General features: G+C 36.1%; 1 protein-coding gene across 12 annotated transcripts in view; it reads right to left on the reverse strand.

Moving 5' to 3' along the window:
- Positions 1 to 19681, reverse strand: part of NCOA1 (nuclear receptor coactivator 1) — a 243345-nt gene that overhangs the window by 87375 nt on the left and 136289 nt on the right. For 11 of the 12 annotated variants that reach the window (XM_023252044.2, XM_023252042.2, XM_023252041.2 and 8 more), the window contains 2 exons: positions 16719 to 16871; positions 3527 to 3632 (listed from right to left, as the gene is read on the reverse strand). In XM_023252044.2, the coding sequence (XP_023107812.1) occupies positions 3527 to 3615 (89 nt within the window). In that variant the 5' untranslated portion in view covers positions 3616 to 3632; positions 16719 to 16871. The remainder of the gene's footprint in view (positions 1 to 3526; positions 3633 to 16718; positions 16872 to 19681) is intronic. The other variant, XM_045054862.1, reaches the window with a different exon arrangement.

Raw genomic sequence — 19681 nt, forward strand, 5'->3', positions numbered from 1 at the left:
GACATACAAAGATTATTATCTTTAGAACATCTAAGAAGAAAAAATATATTCACTTTTTGATATTTGTCATGACATGATTATGTATGTATAAAAAAATCAAAGATCTACAGATAAGCCATAAAACAAATAAGAAAGTTTAGAACAATGGATGCATAGGAGACCAATAATCCCAAACCCTATATATTAAAAGCTGTCAGTTAGAAGATGCAATAGACAAAATTATACCATTTCCAAAAGCAATAAAAATTCTGTGGGACCCTGGAATATATCTAACTAAAGATGGGCTAGTTGTTCAAAGAGGAAAATTATGAACTACTACCAAACAATAGTGAAGACCTGAATATGTGAATAGCCTTTATATTCACAAATAAGAACACTCGGGAATCTGGAGTCTAGAAAATAAAAATGTCAATTCTCTTCCAATTTAATCTATAAAAGTAAATGACATTCTAATCCAAATCCCAGGAGTATTTTTCTTCAGGGGAAACTTAAAAACCTGATTTAAAAATCTGAATGGACAGGTAAAGGGACAAGAATAGGGAAAACGATTCTGAAAAATAACAAAGAATGACTTGCCTCAACAGATATCAAGGTGATTGTCATAAGAAAGTTCAGAACCAGATCCCTATCTATACAGGAACTGGATCTATGATAAAGGTAACAGCACAAAAGCAGAGAAAGGATAGGGCCATAACCACTTATGTTCTACATGGGAAAAAAAAAATTAGTTCCCCACATTATATCATATGCAAATCAAATTCTACATTAATTAAAACTCTAAATACACATATGTATGTAATATGTAAATATGTAAAAATATGTTTAAGGCCTTGAAGTAGAGGGAAAAAAATTCTTCCACGAGACCCCCAAGAGCTTGACACATGAAAACTGAAGGTTCCAAGGTATGTCAACGGATTTCAAAAACAGTTAAACGGACCAGGAGAAGAAAGATATTTACATCAAATATAAGCAAAAAAGAGTAGTACGCAGGAAATTAAAAAAAAAACTCTTATAAATAAAAAGGAAAAGGAAAACAACCTAGCAGGAATATGGGCAAAAGATATACCCAGGAAATTCACAGAAGAGGAAAACAAAAATCAAAATCAATTTATCTGGTTATCAGTGAAATATGCTTCAAACTGTAACCCCACACTCATCAAGTTGGGAGACTTACAGTGAGGAGAGGACAGTGTGGGTAAGGGTGTGAGAAAAAAAGCACTCTCAATGCTTGTTATTTGAAGAGCAATGTGGTGGTGACCTAGTTAACATAAAGATGAATACAGATCCCAAAGAAACTCTCACATATCAAGTAGGAGGTGTGGAAACTGATACTACACTGTATGTTAACTAACATGAATTTAAATAAAAAATAAACAAACAAAAATAAAGTAGGGAGGTACATATGAGGATGTTCCTTCGCTGTAGTGCTAGGTGTAAGAACAAAAATTTCTAACAGAAAGGTTGTTTATAGGGAAATGGATTTTTCAAATGGGATACATTCCTGTCTTACAACATTTAATCAAAAGGTGACAGAACTGAATCTATATATATTTATATCTCAAGATGCATGCTGGAAAAAGTATACTCTAGAAAAATATATACAGTATACAGTATTGTATCATATGTGTACTTATAAACATTCCGTATTACTCATCAGTTCATATATAATTATTAAAAATGGAGAAATTAATTGCAGACAAATCAATGTAATAATTAATCATTTTACTACCTTATTCAAATAAGACTATACAAGTATGATAAAATATTAAAAAATACTAACAATACCACAAAATATGAACAATTATATGTAATGGATATATATAGTTTCTTAGAGTCTATTCTTAACATAGATTTAAAAAATTTCCCCAAATAAAAAATTAAATCTAAAAAACAACAGTTTTATTTATTTATTCTTTTTTAAAATATTTATTTATTTTTTGAGAGAGAGAGAGAGAGAGAGAGAGAGAGAGAGAGAGAGAAAGCACAAGCATGGGAGGGGCAGAGAAAGAGAGAGGGGGACAGAGGACCCAAAACAGAGTCTGCACTGACAGCAGGGAGCCCGACGTGGGGCTCGAGCTCACAAACTATGAGATTGTGACCTGAGCCAAAGTCAGATGCCCAACTGACTGAGCCATCCAGACACCCCTATTTATTTACTCTTACATTTTCCTTTGAAAAGGACTGACTTTACATACAGATAAAACAAGAACATTAACTTTGACAACACAAATCTGGATTGTATCTCAATATCAACATTCCTCTGAGCATCTGGACACTTACCTGTGGTTATGAATACTTAAGTTATGATCTGTGACAGTTCTTTTAATTGATCAACTTTTCTCTCTCCAGACTGGAGCCCTGGCACTTACTCCCCTGTTAAAATCCTTTCTTTATCCCCCATGAGAAAGAAGCATGTAATCCAGGGACAGATGAATCTTCTGCCACTTCACTCTCTAGATTAGTGATGATCAATGGGGGCCATATTGCTTTCCCCATCCCTGACAAACATTTGACAACTGTCTGAAGACATTTTTTGGTAGTCACAACTGATGTGACACTTTGGTTATCCTAACTGATGGAAAGATGCTACTGGCGACCAGTGTGTGAAAGCCAGGGATATTGCTACGCATCCTACAACATACAGGAGAGCTGCCCACAACAAAGAATTATCTGGCTGACAATGTCAATAGTGTGAAGGCTGAGAAAGCTTTCTCTAGATCCTAGAAAATGAATGGAATAAGATCCCCACTCTTCTCCTCTCAGGTAGGAAGCTGTTCTTTTGATGCGAGTGAGTTTCTTTCTCTGTCTGGCATTTGTTAGAATCTCCTTAGCAACAATTCTCTTTTAGCCTATTTAAGGTGATCATATTCCTTATGATACACAAATATTTAATTTAATAAATAGGCATTCTTTAAAATCCTAATATTAGTATTATAAAAATAATGATATTTCTTAGTTCTGCTAACATAACGTTCTAAGATAGCAGGTTAAAGATATACAATGGACTTATTTATTCACGTGACAAATATTTACTATGTCCTTACTATGTATAAGCCACACACTATGCTACAAACTAGGCATATAATAGTAAGAACAGATAAGGTCCTTACCAAATAGCAGCCTAAGCGTGTAGTGGAGAAGCCAGAAATTCACGAAATAATCACATGAACTAGTAAAAACCTGAAATTATGGATCAGAGCTATAAACATACATGTGAGACAGATACAGGATGGGGGAGACTTAACATAATAGTTATGGAAGTAAGAGAAGGCTCCTTTTAAGGTGGTAATGTCTAAGCTGGTATCTGTTGAATGTATAGGTACTGACTACAAGAAATCTAGAGGGAGCAAGCTAGACTGTGGGAGCAGCATGTGCGAAAGTCCCAGGGAAACAAGAAAACATGGGGAGTATAAGGGACTCCAAGAAGAACAGAAAACTTGCAGTAGATTTAGCAAGAACTCTCAAGTGGCAATGAAAAGGATAAAGAAGCTCTCCTAGATCTAGACTAAGAAAACAGTGTTCCTACCTTGATGCCAGTGTGTCACATGGCGATCCTTTCCTCTTATGTGAGTCTGGGTTAGCAGGGTCGGATGAACTGTCCCCGAGGCCACTCATGTTGAAAAACTTCACACCTAAAAAAGGAAGGACAACAATGAGAAATCTACTCTGGTGAGCTTTCTAACCACAGGAGAGGAGGAAGCTCCCTTATGTTAGAAGAGATCTAAACACTCTAGGGTCTCTGTGAATACCTAATTACAGCCATCATAAAAGTATCCCCATCTATACAGAGTCATCAGCTATTTAGTGTTTCTACACTTTCTTTTCTGTATTTGTAAAACAAAATAAATAGTCCCTTATGAAATCACAAAGGTCAAATAGGATGAAAGTATTATTAGAATAATGAAATAGACACTGACATTTTTTTCAGAGAAAAAAATCACTTTCAGATGTTTCTAAGAACAATGTACAACTAGGAGCCGGAGAAATTATTTCTTATATGTATTTATTTTAGGTTATGCTTTGAAAAGAACTTGAAACAACTTTTACTCATAAGGTTTGGGATTTTATACTGCTAAGAAAATAAATAATACATCTACAATTAAAGTTGAAGCAATGAATTAGATTTGGTACTTACCAACTCTGAATTCTATACTCCTAACCTTGTGTTTATGTAGTCAGGCGACAAAGATCAAATGTTTAGTCTATGTTAGGATCTTGGTATAGATGCCAGAGAACACAAAGTCATTTCCCTGAGCATGCCAGTCAGGTCTCTCTCTCACATGTTGTGCCAGGTAGTGACTACACTTACAGATCCACTCTGACTTGTCCCTATCAACCACTATTCTCTGTAGAATCCCTAACAAAACTCAGAATCCTATCCCTGGCCTTACATTCATCACGACCTTTTGTATGTTATTAGTGCCAAACAGCATACCTCCCCCATTTGTTTTCACCCCATCTACCCTTGAAAAAGGAAAGAAAATCCTTGCTAAATGGGAAAAACCTTTAACTTTTCCTTTTCCACAGCAATGACAACTGTGCTTATAAAGCTTATTATAAAGAATGCTGAGATCCATAAGAATCTCTCACATGGTTTTAATTAATACGTGTGAGCAAATCCTATTTCTCTAGTCCTGAAACTTACTGTCTCTAGCCTGTCCTTTGTCAATACCAAAGACTGTCAGTTCCCCCTTTTCTGTGTACAAATAATAACTAAAATTCTAATCATGAATTTATTATTTCATGCAACAAAAGGGGCACATTCTGAATTTCTCCCACACGAGAAGTGCAGTTCATAAAAACCTCCAACCCCTAGGATCGCAGTGTTGTAATTGCTTTTTACTTTTCTCCTTTACTTCTCATTTCTAATCAGTATCCATGTCCTGTCAATTCTTCCTTAATAAGAGATCTCAGATTGTCCCCTCCTTTTTATTCTCAGATATAGTTATGATTCTAGTTGGAACCCAATGCTTCATTCTGGATTAATGCAAGATCCATGTATCTGGTTTCTCAATTCCAGTCACTCTCACTTCTAATCTGTCCTATAAACAGCACCTAAACCATTCCTGCTCAAATGTCATTTCCAAGATATCAGTTCCCTGATGAGGAATCAACTGGGTCCCCCTACTGGAGCATGGTGGTTGAAAGCATGGGCTGTGGGGTCAGAAAGGCCTTAAGTTGAAGTCCTGGCTTAACCAGTACCTACTTATTCTTGGGCAAAGTGTATAATCTCCTTAAACCTAATTCCTCATCTATAACATACAGATAATAATTACCTTCACCCACCTTCAGATCTGTTGTAAGGACTGAACGAAACAGTGCATGTAAAGAGCATACTCTAGTTCCTGGAGAATGCTGACTGTTGTCATTTCCTCTTTAGACAGAGAGCTCCATGAGGGCCTAGGGTTCACTTGTGGATAACTCATCCCAAACCTTCTTATCAATAAATACAATGGACACTTTTCATGCCTTCATTTGTTAGTGCTCAATATATGCTGCTATTATTATTATTATTATTATTATTATTATTATTATTATTATTGTTTTATTGGCCTACTTGGAGCAGCATTTGAAATAACCTTCTGAAACACTGTCACCCATTGGCTTCTGTGATCCCGTACTTCCTTCATTTACTTAACAAATAAATCAAGCATCTATCATGCATCAGACACTGTGCTAAAAGCTGAGCAAATAAATGGTCAGCAAAATAGAGGTTCCTGCCCTCAGGGAGCGGGAGACATAAGCAAATAAGACACAAAAGTAACATATAATTTTAAACTGTGATAAAAGTTACAAAGGAAAAGACTACAAAAGGAAAAGGAAAAGACTAGAATAGAATGTTTCTCATAGAGAGAAGCAATAGAGGAGACCTAATTTTAATTGGGGCCCTCTCCAAAGAAGTGATGCATAAATCAAACCTGACTAGAACAGTGTGGTTTTCTTCTGATCTTATTCCAAGTACTTTTTGCCCAATTCTTGGGGGTCAGAATTCCTCAAGGTCCTAATGTCCAAGGCCTCTTTTTCCCTCAGACTACGTACATTATCCTCGGGTGATACTACTCACTCAGCCTGATTTCAAAACACATCTCTATACTGATTATCCCCAAATCTCCACCTCTAGCTCAGACCTCCTAAGTCTCAGAGCCATAATCCAATTCCTCACCAGCTATCTCCATCCAGATGTTACCCAGGCACTTCAAATTCAACTTTCCAAACTGAACTAAACCTCACCTCATATATTTCTTCTTTTAGTTGGTATGCTGGAGTCCTTCTAACCTCTTCTCTCATACCCCATATGCAAGCAGACACCAAGATTTGTCAATTTTTATTTCCTAAATATTTCCCAAATCCATCCCTTCTTCACAGCCTCCTCTCATCACCTCCTGCTGGACCATTTCTTTTTTTTCAAATGTTTATTTATTTAGAGAAAGAGAGAGAGAGAGAGAGAGAGAGAGAGAGAGAGAGAGAGAATGACAGGGGGAGGGACAGAGAGAGAGGAAAGAGAGAATCCCAGAGAGGCCTCGATCCCACGAACTGTGAGATCATGACCTGAGCTGAAATCAAGAGTTGGACGCTTAACCGACTGAACCACCTAGGCGCCCCTCCTGCTGGACTATTAAAATAGCCTTCCAGATGGTCTCCCTGAGCCACCAGAGCAGGCTATCAGAAATGTAAGTCTGATCATCTCCATCTCTTGTTTAAAATCCTTCACTAAATCCTCACTGCTGAAAGAACAACATTCAACCTCTTGGACATAATATACAAAGTTTCCATCAGCTCTCACCTACTGTGCGTCAATTATAGAATTTGGTGAATAAGTGACTAAACGTCTATTCAATCATGTACTTAACAGATTATATATGTTATATATTATATATGACACACATATATATATAATCCATAGGAAACAGACAGAGACACACACATGTAGATTACGTATGTTAATTTTAGTTCTGACACTAAGGAAAGACTTTAAAAATAAAATCCTTGGTTATATTCCACGTTCCCAGAAAAGGAAAACATTAGTCAGAAAACTTTAAATTGATCACAACGTGGGTAGCCCTAATTTCACCAGCAACAAATATTTACTGAGTTCCTAGTATATGCCAGCCTCTGTTCTAGGTACTGGGGATACAACCGTGAATAAAATTTATAAAAATCACTGTCCTCATGTCCTCATAGAGGTTCATTCTATTGTAAGGCAGAGAGACAATAAATAAAACTAAAAAGTAAATTATAGAGTATATTAAAAGGTGATATGTGTTATAGAGGAAAATCAGGCTTTAAAAACAGAGGTGTAAGTGTGTAGAAGGGAAGGGACAGCAGTTTTAAGTAGCATAGTTAGAAAAGGCCTCATTGAGAAGGTGAGATAAGAGCAAAGACTTGAAGGATGTGAAGGCAAGGGAAAGGTATCTGGAGGAAGAGTGCTCCTGGCAGGCGCAAAGGGAAGGGCTGTAAGGCCTTAAGGCTGGAGCATAACTATGCTTTTTGCAAAAGATGAAAGAGATCAGTGTAGTTAGAACCAGGGAGTGAGGGAGCAGATGAGCTCAGAAAGATTACACGATGAGGCTACATCGTGTAAGGCCATAAAAACCATTTTAAAGATTTTAGCTTGACTCTGACTGAATTAAGCAATCAGTGGAGGGTTAAGAACAGAGGAATGACAAGATCTGATTTTCATTCTAAGACTTCTGCTATAAAGGGTAAGTACAATCTTTCTCATTTCAGTAATTTGGTATTTAAGTTTCCAACTGCTAAATGGACTTTTTCATTTGGATATCCCACTGTCTCCTCAAACTCAATATGTATAAAATATGCTGGATGTTTATGTTCCAGACTTCTGTTAATGATGAATAAATGAGACGAGTCGCGTTGTGGAGTAATGTCATCATAAAAAATACTTGTTAAATCTCTTGTGGTGGGGGGAGAGGAAGGACCCATGATAAGAAAAATAATTACAGTAATTGCAAGGTGGACAACCTCAATGCAAAGGCAAACAGGCCAGACTTGTAAAAACAATCACCACAATAAAAAAGATGTCAAAAGACCCGACATGTTTGTTAGTATCTCTTCTGAAAGCCAAACACAAAATAATAATCTAAGTGATATATTACTGTAACTAATACAACTGCTACCTTCTTTTCCTAAGAAACTCACAGAAGCATAAATGAGGTTATCACAAAACCAAGTATCACAGAAGAAGCCACCTCATTCTATATTCACATAGAAATAAAATGTAATGTTTTTAAATGTATTAATACAAATAATGAAATTGTGCAGTAACCTTTATAATAATGGGACATTAATTCTAAACTTTTCAACAGAAATAGAAATAAAAGAGAGCAGAAAATGAAGGGGGGAATATAATGAAAGATAAAACTCTGGAGTTCGCTAAACCAAAAGAAAGGAATTAGCTAATTCCCACCTCATGCTCAGGGGCCACTTCTTACTTCCTTATTTGCCTATCTTCTTTGCCTCCAAAGACATTAGGTTATACCTATCTGAGAATTTACCCATCTGGAATTCTACTGACTCTCAAAATAGAAAGGGCAATATACTATGCTTATTATACTATACTATACTGTACTACACTATACTGTATACCATGCTATAAATTATAATTCTCTTGTTTGTCTCCCATTCTAGATTATGAACTCAAAGCCAATTACTAGATCTTTTTACTGTATATCCAGTATCTAACATAATGCCTAAAAGATACAGAAGCTAAGATAGGTGATGCATTAGAAGTCATTATTTAACTAATATGACATGTAAAAGTTTAAAGGATATTTCAGATATTTTATGGTTAATATATTTTCTGGAATCATTCATAAAGCTTTGGAATTCTTTCCTATAAGTGAGACCATGAGCTTATCCGAAATCCTTTTTACCCTATTTTCAATGGGGGGAAAAAACCCAAGCCCTATCTTCTTGATCCAGAAACTGGAGAACATCTCTTCTAATTTTGAAAAGGTAAAAATATACTATTTAGGGAAAACCTCAAACAATATTTCATAGTACTATAAAAACATAAAGTCATGTCACAGTGATACAACTGTAAACATAAATAATATAATTTCATAGACTGGATCATTTTGAGCAACAAATAAACCTAGATTGAAAATAAGATCCCCCATACTGTGCTCCCCTCAGACTACTGGCTAGAGATTGACATCTTCTAAATTTATCCAAGATTCTGAGGCTGAGGAGACATTAGACAATAACTCAACAGCAGCCAGACAGGCTGACCTACCAAAATAAGAGCCAACAGTAAGAAGCTATGAGAGGGTCACCAACAATTTGCTGATGATATGATTCTGGTATTAACTGCTTTCTATTTACAAAACACAATATACAGATAGTGGAATGCAAATCCCCTGATGAGTGAAAACTATTACAGCTGTTCTATTTGTGGAGTGGCTTTATATATGCCAGTAAGGGTACTTAAATAAGGTTCATTAAGAAAAGAATGTTGGTTTCAGGAAACAATTTGCATACCACCTTTTAAAAAGAGGTAAGGTTTCTAAGTCAAAGTACCCTGCTGATTTAAAAAGAGTTGCTAAGTTATACTCAACCTCATGCAATCTGTAGAGAACAGTTTTGGGAATCAGAAACCACATCTATCTCAAATAGATCAGACAAAACCAAATAGGTGAGGCTGAAGAAATAGGTCAGTGTTTTATGTTTCACTTGAACTATAAATTTCTAGAACATAAGAAATTTGTCACTCATCTCCCAGATTTAGCTGAGAACCGCATAATTTGAAAAATAAGTAACAATATGTTAGTAAACAGCTCTAAGAAATATACTTTAAAATGCTGAGCAGGCAATTAGCACAAAGCAGCACAGCCATGACGAGAGGGACATTCTGAGGGCCGAACCTCTCCAATTTGACAGCTGTATGAAAAGAATCACACAGGAAAATCGTTATAAACAAAGAGCTCCTGCAGTGGGCAACCGCCATAAAGAAGTATTTCTCAGACTGGCATCTTCAGACACTTAGGGTTCTCTGAAAGAAGTTTTCAGTTTCTCTTGTCTTTTCATTGCAATGTCAACTGAAATCTTTCTCAAGTGATAAGAAAGTATTGGGATTTACATCGCCTTTTTTATGGTTGGATACTTTTCCATTATTTGTATACATCACATTTTGTTTATCTGCCAGTTGATGGCCATTAGGTTTTTCCATTTGGGGGCTATTTATGAGGAATGATTCTTGATCATTTATATGCATAAATGTGAACATGTCTTCAATTCCCTTGGTATTTTAGAGTGGAACTACTAAGTCATAATAATGTAACTCTCTTTAGCTTTTTGAGAAACTGCCAAACTGTCTTCCACAGTGGCTACAGCAATGTACAAGCATTCCAATTTCTCCACATTCTCACCAAAAATTGTTATTTTATGTTTTGTAATTTTATTTTAATTCTGGTCATCTTAGGAGGTGTGAAATGGTATCTCATTACTGCTTTGATTTACATTGATTTCCCTAATCAGTAATGACACTGAACACCTTTTCAGGTGCTTATTGACCATTGTGTATCTTTTTTTGGAGAAATGTCTATTCAGGTCCTTTGCCCATTTTTAAGTTGGATTATTTGTCTTTTTTTGTTAAGCCATGAAAGTTCTTTATATTAGGGTACTAAGCCTCTACCAGATATATTATTTGCAAACATTTTCTTTATGAACAGTTTTTAATTTTGATGAAATCCAATTTATCTATTTTTTTCTTGTTTAGTAAGTGCAATGCCTGGACTTCCTTAAAGACAATTTCTACTGATTGCTATTCTTCCTGGGTATATACCATACTTTCTTATTTCTCTGAATGTCTCCTAACTTCTTGTTAAAAACCAGATATTTTGAAGCTAATGCCTAAAAAAGATTTCCTTAAAGGTCTGGAAACAAAAAGTCTCTGCATCCACAAAGCCAGAGACCAAAATTCAGATGGTGGCTCTCCCTGGCCCAGAGAAGAACCCCTACCCCAATAAGTCTCTGCCACAAATGGCCTACCAGGATCTGAACTCTTATGCCCAGGAATAAAAAACAAAGGCAAAGAAATGGATTCAAAGCAATGAACTCTTAAAAATAAAGACATCATTTTTTCTTAGTTCATTGGTTCTATAAAACATCTGATTTTTCTTAAAAGGTTTTTTACAGTAAAAGAAAATCTTGTGCAAAATATTTTATATATTAATAATAAAGAAATTATCAAGGATTTAATACTTTAAATTCTACAAGTGTGTCATGTCTGAAGTAATACATTTAATAAATTTATGTTTAGGTTAAGAGACAATGCTTTTTTTTCTTTGCATTATTTTTTTCTAAACGGAAAGAATAAGTTTGGAAAAACTATAAAAGTTTATTTTTTGTTTTTTATTAACAAAAATATAGGAAGAAGAGAAAAATCAGTTTTAAAACCCAGTATTTTAAATCCCTCTCATTGACTTTATTTAAAATTTAATTTTTTAAAGTTAAAAAATAAACATAAACGCATTCACCTTGCTAAAATATTCCTACTGTATGAATTTGTCCCTGAGGAAAAATAGTTGGCATATGAAATACATATTTGTGGCAGCTATCATAGTAAAACAACTGGGCAGAAACACCCTCAACATTTCCTTGCAAATCCATGAAATTTAATGATTCCAGTCATCATACAATTACATTGGGTAATTAATAGATATACTGTATATGACTTCCAAAAATCGGTATTGTATCATTCTAACTTGTGGAAGATATGTTGGTATTTCTTTAAAAAAAAAAAAAGATTAAAATCAGTCTTCTTAGCCACAGCTCTCTTTAACTGTGTAAACAATAAAATAAGTGTTTGATATTTACTTGCATGTGCACAGGAGAAGAGTTTGTAATAGTTTAGCAAAGAGGTAACAGCCTTGAAAATGGTGGTCATAGATGTAAAACCAAGTGATAAAAATTTCACTCTCTCTCTCTTTCCGTCAATTCCATTCTCCTTCACAGATTCAGAAACTAATGAGCAGAAGAGAATGAAGATCAGCTTTAGATACAGATAATCTACAGATGATTATCCAAACCCAAAATCACATTTACTACATGAAATTATTCCAATATCTGATCAGAAGTTGTTTAATTTCCCACAAAATATTTCAGAAACTCATTTCAGAATATAGTATGGTTAAATGTACATATATAAATCAGTAAAAGAAAAATAAACATAGTGAAATTTGATCCTTAACATTATAAGGCAGTAGAAGTACGAAACTGCATGGGTTAATAATTTGCCAAAACAATGAAATTACATTTTGAGGGCACTAGAAAATGATCAAGTCAGGTAAGCCTCCAGTTAATTTTGGGATCATCCCCCTAGCTGGAGCAGAAGTGGCTTGAACGAAATCACCATACAAATGTACATACAATCCTCATTACCCAAATTTGCAGAAGAATATGCATTTTTTAAAGCCTAGCTTAAAACTTAAGTCAACCTACTTGATTCATTTATGTTTGGCAAAAACCTTATTGATACCCATGGGGAAACCAAAAAAAATTCCCCAAGCATCTCAGGTGAATAGCTAGTTAAGTAACATTTATATTTCCTCAATGATCATACTAATTGCTCTAGTCATATCCCTTCCAGGACAATGCCCAACAAATGGCCAACTCAAAACAAGTGAAACTCAAATTTCACTTTCCAGTGTTCTCAACAGAATAACACCTATGAGAGTAACGCTTATAATTTTTTTTTAATTTTTTAAATTTTTTTTTTTTTTTGAGAGAGAGACAGAGCATGAGCTGGGAAGGGTCAGAGAAAGAGGGAGACACAGAATCCGAAGCAACCTCCAGGCTCTGAGCTGTCAGCACAGAGCCTGATATGGGGCTCAAACCCATGGACGGTGAGATCATGTCCTGAGCCAAAGTTGGACACTTAACTAATTGAGCCACCTCGGTGCCCCAGTAAGGCTTATAAATTTTAAACTGGAGACTCAGATTCAAAATTTCAGAATCAGAGGGACCCCAGCAATTGTCATCTAGTACACTGTTTCTCAAACTTTTTGACTATAGGCCACTTAAGAATATACAAAATGCCTATCTTGCCTGTTCCCATTTTCACAGTATCAAGTCAGTAACAAAGAATTTGAGCAGAAAAAATAATAAAAATTGTTCACAAAACAGTAGGCCTATTAACATGCATTTAATTACAAGATAGGACAATATAATAATAATAATAATAATTGTGTGTGTGTGTGTACAGTTTATGTATCTTATTATGTATTAACTCATTTACTCTTCACAACTGCCCTATGAAGTATGCATTATTATTTCTACTTACAGAATCACTCACTGATTGAGTTCAACAATTTTATCTTACAAACTACTGACAATGATGATGATGATGATGAAGATAACAATGATGATGACCAACACTTACACAGGATTTACTATATGCCAATCATTGTTCTAACCATCGAATTTACATTTTTTAACATTTATTTATTATTGAGAGAAAGACAGAGACAGAGCATGAGCATGGGAGGGGCACAGAGAGGAGGAGACACAGAATACGAAGCAGGCTCCAGGGTCTGAGCTGTCAGCACAGAATCCGACACGGGGCTCGAACTCACAAATGGCAAGATCCTGACCTGAGTTGAAGTCGGATGCTCAACCGACTGAGCCACCCAGGCACCCCTGGAATTTACATTATTTACTCATAAACCTTACTAATTCAATTCACTCATAAAGTATGAGACAGGTAACTTTATAACCTATTTACAGATTGTAAGAAATGAGGAAACTGAGGCATAGAAACATTACTTGATCTGCTTAACATCATAAGTAGCAGAGGTAAAAATCATTAAGTAACTTGGCTCCAGAATTTGACTATGCTTTAACTCATATAACTAATCTATAGTCACATAACTGAGAAGTAAAAAGCCAACAACAGATACCCAATATTTGCTTTTGCTTCTACATTAAAATGCTTCTTCATTAGGAGTTCTCTCAGAAAAGCTGACATTAAATTGTGCCACCTCTAGAAATCCTGGGTGGTATTTACAGGGAGTTTCAAACACACGAACAGAGAGCCTTCTCAATTCTTCATCCAAACATCACACAGAAATAAATAAAATTGATTGGATACCCAATCCTGACTTCTCTCATCATTATAATATAAAACCAATTATTTCTTATAAATATAATTTACCTTAAAATATAAACATGTTATTCCTTCAAAAAGTTTTGCCATACAAACCCTAATTTTTGTCCAAAAATTTATAAATCTTGGATTCTAAGATCATATATATACATCCACACACATATAAAATTCTTTTCAATAACATCCAAATCATCTTTAGGAATCTACCTTCTGGAATTCTGGGCTCCCACCATGTTTCAACAGACTTTCCCCTGAAAAAAATCTTTACAGGCTTTGTTCTACCAGATAAGATTCTCAGTTAACAAATCCATGAATCTCCAAAGTCCCATATCATAGTCTCTTTAGAAAGGAACAAAGATGGAAACAGATATCAAGTTCAAAATGAGTGCTACTATACGGAACAGCTGACCTGTCTCCCAAAATGTCCATTTTATGGAAGACAAAGAAAAGCTGATTCCAGGTTAAAGGAACCAAAGAGATGTAACAACTACACAATGTGTGATTCTGGATCAGAGGAATGATAAAAATTTGATATGAACTCTAAATGCGATAATAATAATAATAATAATAATAATAATAATAATAATAATAATGAAAATGTTTCCTGAATTTCATTATTATGTTGTGGTTAAGCAGGAGAAACACGCTGAATATTTAGGAGTGGAAGAACGTAAATGTCTACAACTTCCTCTCAGATGATTCAGCAGCAGCAACAGAAATAGTAGCAAATATACAGAGAGATAAAGCAAACGTAACAAAATGTTTCCAACTGGTGAAAGTGGGCAATGGGCAATACACAGGGCCTACCAATCTTGCAACTATGTGGCAGGTTTAAAATTATTTTGATAAATGTTAAGGAGAAATAGAGAGGATAAAAATCTTCATTGTGATATGAAGAAAAGAGACTTCTTAGAGTCACTCAATGAAGAAGGAGTTAAAGAAAAACACACCTAAGCCAGAGTTCAGTCACTAGATGATTCTGTTTCCTCTCCCTTTCTCTTTCATAAATATAAACTCCTCTCTCTCTCTCTCTCTCTCTCTCTCGATTGGGAATCAATAGTCTGATTTCAAATAATAGAAAATACAAGTTAATAAATATATCTCCAGTTGAATGAAAGCCAGAAATCTGGAGTGTGTTCTAGAAACCAATGAGACTTTATTTTTGTTAAATTAAAAAAAAAAGTTTATTATTTTGAGAGAGAGAGAAAAAGACAAACATTAGCTGGGCAGGGGCAGAGAGCAAGGGAGACACAGAATCCAAAGCAGGCTCCAGGCTCCGAGCTGTCAGCACAGAGCCCGACGTGGGGCTCGAACTCATGGACCACGAGATCATGACCTGAGCCGAAGTCAGACGCTTAACTGCGCCACCCAGGTGCCCCTACCAATGAGACTTTAAAGAGAGAGGCAGGCAGTAGGGTTATTTTGCACCTCCAGCCCCTGCTTTAAAGCACTCTGCTGCCAACAGATAGTCTCGCCTCCATCTCCCAAATTCACTGTTTATCCCAAACACAGGTATTGTTTGTCAGCCAACTAAATCTAACTGCCTTTAACATCTATGGTGGTTAAAGCCCACTCTTCAAGCTGACAGCTATCACTCCACGGTGACAACTGTCTTCTCCTTTATTTTTTTTTTTTAATTTTTTTTTTCAACGTTTATTTATTTTTGGGACAGAGAGAGACAGAGCATGAACAGGGGAGGGGCAGAGAGAGAGGGAGACACAGAATCAGGAACAGGCTCCAGGCTCGGAGCCATCAGCCCAGAGCCCGACGCGGGGCTCGAACTCACGGACCGTGAGATCGTGACCTGGCTGAAGTCGGACGCTTAACCGACTGCGCCACCCAGGCACCCCTCATCTTCTCCTTTAAAAGTGAGTAGGTGGGTGTGCAGCTGGGACAAGGATGAGGGAAGCTCCTGGGGTGCTGATATTGTTTTACTTCTTAACCTGTTTAACAAATATGTTTGGCACATGATAATTCAGGAGTTCTACACTTAAAATCTGTAACTTTTATCTGTATAGTGCTATAATTCAATTAAAAAATCTATTAATTTTAAAAAGCCTCCTGCCAAAAGTCCACTTACTGATCTATCATTTTCTGATTAATCTTCAGCTTTTTACCTACTGTCTTGGCTTAGTGCATGTTTATCTGTCTAACATACGCTTCTATGATCATTGTCATCTTTGTGGACACACAAGAACTATTCCCTCAGGGAGCTCACAAACTCTTCGAAATCAGCTATGTAAGAATGCCCAAATGTGAAAAAATGGGCACCAAATATAGACTGAATGACTGCACACATGTTAGAAATATACAGACCAAATCTAGGGACGGTTCAGTATAGTTTTTCTGCTTGCCATTTTTAATTCAATGAGGAGGTTCTCACTGTAAAATATTCATATGAACCCTATATTCATTTCAATGTGCATTAAAGTGGTTCATAAAGTGTAATCTAGAACATTTTCATTTAGGAATGTCAGCAGATGTTTTATAATAACTTTGAAACTTTTAAATCAAAAACATATTTCCATTGGTAATCATTTTCCCTTCATACTTTTGTATAAACAAAGCTCTTTAAAAACAGAGTTACAATTCCCACCTGGGAGACTTCTTTGTTCATAATGAGTCCTCAAAACAGATATGGTCAAATCTAGCACTCCGGAGGGTAGCTTACAGGGAAGTGGGGTAGCGATGTATCCAGAGACGGCTCTAGTTTCTTCACTCTCACCTCATTTAAGGCCAATTATGCAAACTAAAAGGAGAAGAAAAAAATAAAAGCAGAAGGGAGGTTAGATTGTTGTTTTTGTTGTTTTAGTCTCTAAGAAATGACAAAGGTCAGAAATGCTGCATAAAGAAAGAAAATACAACTTTTAAAGCCAAATGGAAAAATATTTCCAAAAGACAATGGATGAAGACCTGATTTTACAGCTGAAGTCCTTTCTGGTGATTAAATATGTATTCCTATCTAAGGCTGCTGCTTAGGTAATACATAATTACACTGTGCCCTTAATCTTCTGAAAGTCATTTATATGTCTTTAAAAAATTTTTTTCTGGCTGCATTTGCATGTTTATTCTTCTTTTTAATTAAAATACTGATTGTTCATATTTTGTTTTCATTGAATACTTTCTTTGATTTCTGTAATACTTCTTACTATGCATTAAAGTTACTATGATATTTTAGTTTTGAATTTTTTTAAATGTTTACTTATTTACTTTTGAGAGAAAGAGAGTGAGCAGGGGAGAAGCAGAGAGAAAAGGAGAATCCCAGTCAGGCTCTGTCAGTACAGAGCTCCATGCAGGACTTGAACCCACGAACTGTAAGATCATGACCGGAGCCGAAATCAAGAGGCGGAGGCTTAATCGACTGAGCCACCCAGGTACCCCACTTTCAAATTTTTCACTGAAAAACTTTATCAACTTTTTTATTAATGTTCATTCACTTTTTGAGAGAGCGAGAGAGAGAGAGAGAGAGAGAGAGAGAGCCAGCCAGACAGAGCATGAGTGGGGGATGGGTAGAGAGCAAGGGAGACACAGAACTCAAGCAGGCTCTAGGCTCCACGCTGTCAACACAGAAACGAACGCAGGGCTCAAATTCATGAACCGTGAGATCGTGACCTGAGCAGAATCAGATGATCAACCAACTGGGCCACCCAGGTGCCCCTTTACAAACTTTTTATATTCGTAATACTTAAAAATAAAATTCGTTGAGCTTTGGTTCCAGTCATAATGGACTATCTCATATTGGACTAATTTGCCCTTAGATAACAATTATTAACTCTGGACAAAATATTAAAATAACTGTTCAAGGGCTCCTGAGTGACTCAGTTGGTTAAGCCACTGACTTCAGCTCAGGTCACGATCTCAAGGTTCGTGAGTTTGGGCACCCCCCCCCCCCCAATCAGGCTCCAATCAGGCTCTGTGCTGACAGTTCAGAGCCTGGAGTCTGCTTCAGATTGTGTCTCCCTCTGTCTCTGCCCCTCCCCCATTCACGGTCTCTCGCTCTCGCTCTCAAAAATAAACATTAAAAATTTTTTTAAAAAGTTAAAAGTAACTGTTTAAAGATACTGAAAGTGACCAACAGCCGGCAGAAACGTAGGGGATTTGATTATTAAAAGAAAGGAACCATACTGAGATGAGATGTATTCGTACAACTCTTCCTTAAGAAAACTCTTCCCAGTATATCCCCCTTAAGTACTGGGAGGCTAGGGCTAAAGAAGAAAACCACAGTCTCATTGGCATCTAAGAGCTGACAGAAAGCTAGACAATAGGAGGGGGAAATCATGGTAGGAAGGGTAGTACAGTACAGGGCAGGGGGAGCTTACATCTGTCCACAAATGCTCAAAGCTCTGGCTGGTCCCTGAACTGCTCATGCACTGGGAGACTCCAAATAGCCCAACAGAAGGCAACAGCTGGAAGACTAAAAAGCTGAACAGAGATTTCGGCTTCCTACCACAGGAAAGACACAGTTTGGATTTTGAATCCTGCCAAGTTAAAAGGGCCTGGTGAACACAACTGACTTCTCACAGAAACCACAGAAGGGCCACATCTCAGGGTAAAGACTATATTCCAGGAATACGGATTCTCCTAAGGCTAAGGGCAAAACTGAAATAACATCTGGTGTGACAAAGTATAAAAACCAAACCTCTATAATTTCAAGGTGATCCTTCAGTAGTATTTTTAATTTTATTTTGAAATCCTTAGAGCCTCTCATCTTCACAAGAAGTAGTAAAGTGGTACAGAGCGATCCCATGTACTCACCACTCACCTACCCCGATGGTGACAACTTACATAGTTGCAGTGTATTATCATAAGCTGAGAAACTGATTGGCACAATACAATTATCTAGACTATAGACTTTACTTGGATTTTGCCATTTTTTTCATGCAATCATATTTCGTTTTTTGCATATCTTTGTTTATAATTCTATGGCATTTTAGGACATGTACAGATCCATACACCATACCACAACTTAGATTCCCTTTTGCTATTTATAATCACACCCTCCTCCCCTTTCCTTAATTGCTGGCAACCATTTATCTGTCCTCTATTTCTGTAATTTTTTCACTTTGAGAATCTTACAAAAATTGAATCAGATAGTATGGAAACATTTTAGATTGGCTTGTTTTCTTTTTACTCAACATAATACCCATGAAATCCATCCAATTTGTTGAATATATCAATAGTTTGTTCCTTTTCATTGCTCCGCGGTATGGAGATACAGTTTTTTGGTTTTTTCCCACCTGTCGAAGTACAAATGGGATGTATTCTTTTGGGGGTGATTATAAATAAAGTTGCTATAAATATTTGTGCACAGGTTTCTGTGTGAACATAAGTTTTCATTTCTCTAGGATAAATACCCAGAAATGCAATTGCTGGGTTATATGGTAAGTGTATTTTTACAAGCTAGTTATCTGGAACAAAAATCAATATGCTTAAAAAAAAAATCTACAATACCATCAACAAAATCCAATATACAACAAAAAATTACTAAACATGCAAAGAAGATAAAAACTGTAACTCAAGAACAGGAGGAAAACCTATTACAAGATGATCTAGACGTTG

This window comes from Felis catus, chromosome A3 (genome assembly GCF_018350175.1).
Source record: "Felis catus isolate Fca126 chromosome A3, F.catus_Fca126_mat1.0, whole genome shotgun sequence".
In the NCBI taxonomy this organism is placed as follows: domain Eukaryota; kingdom Metazoa; phylum Chordata; class Mammalia; order Carnivora; family Felidae; genus Felis; species Felis catus.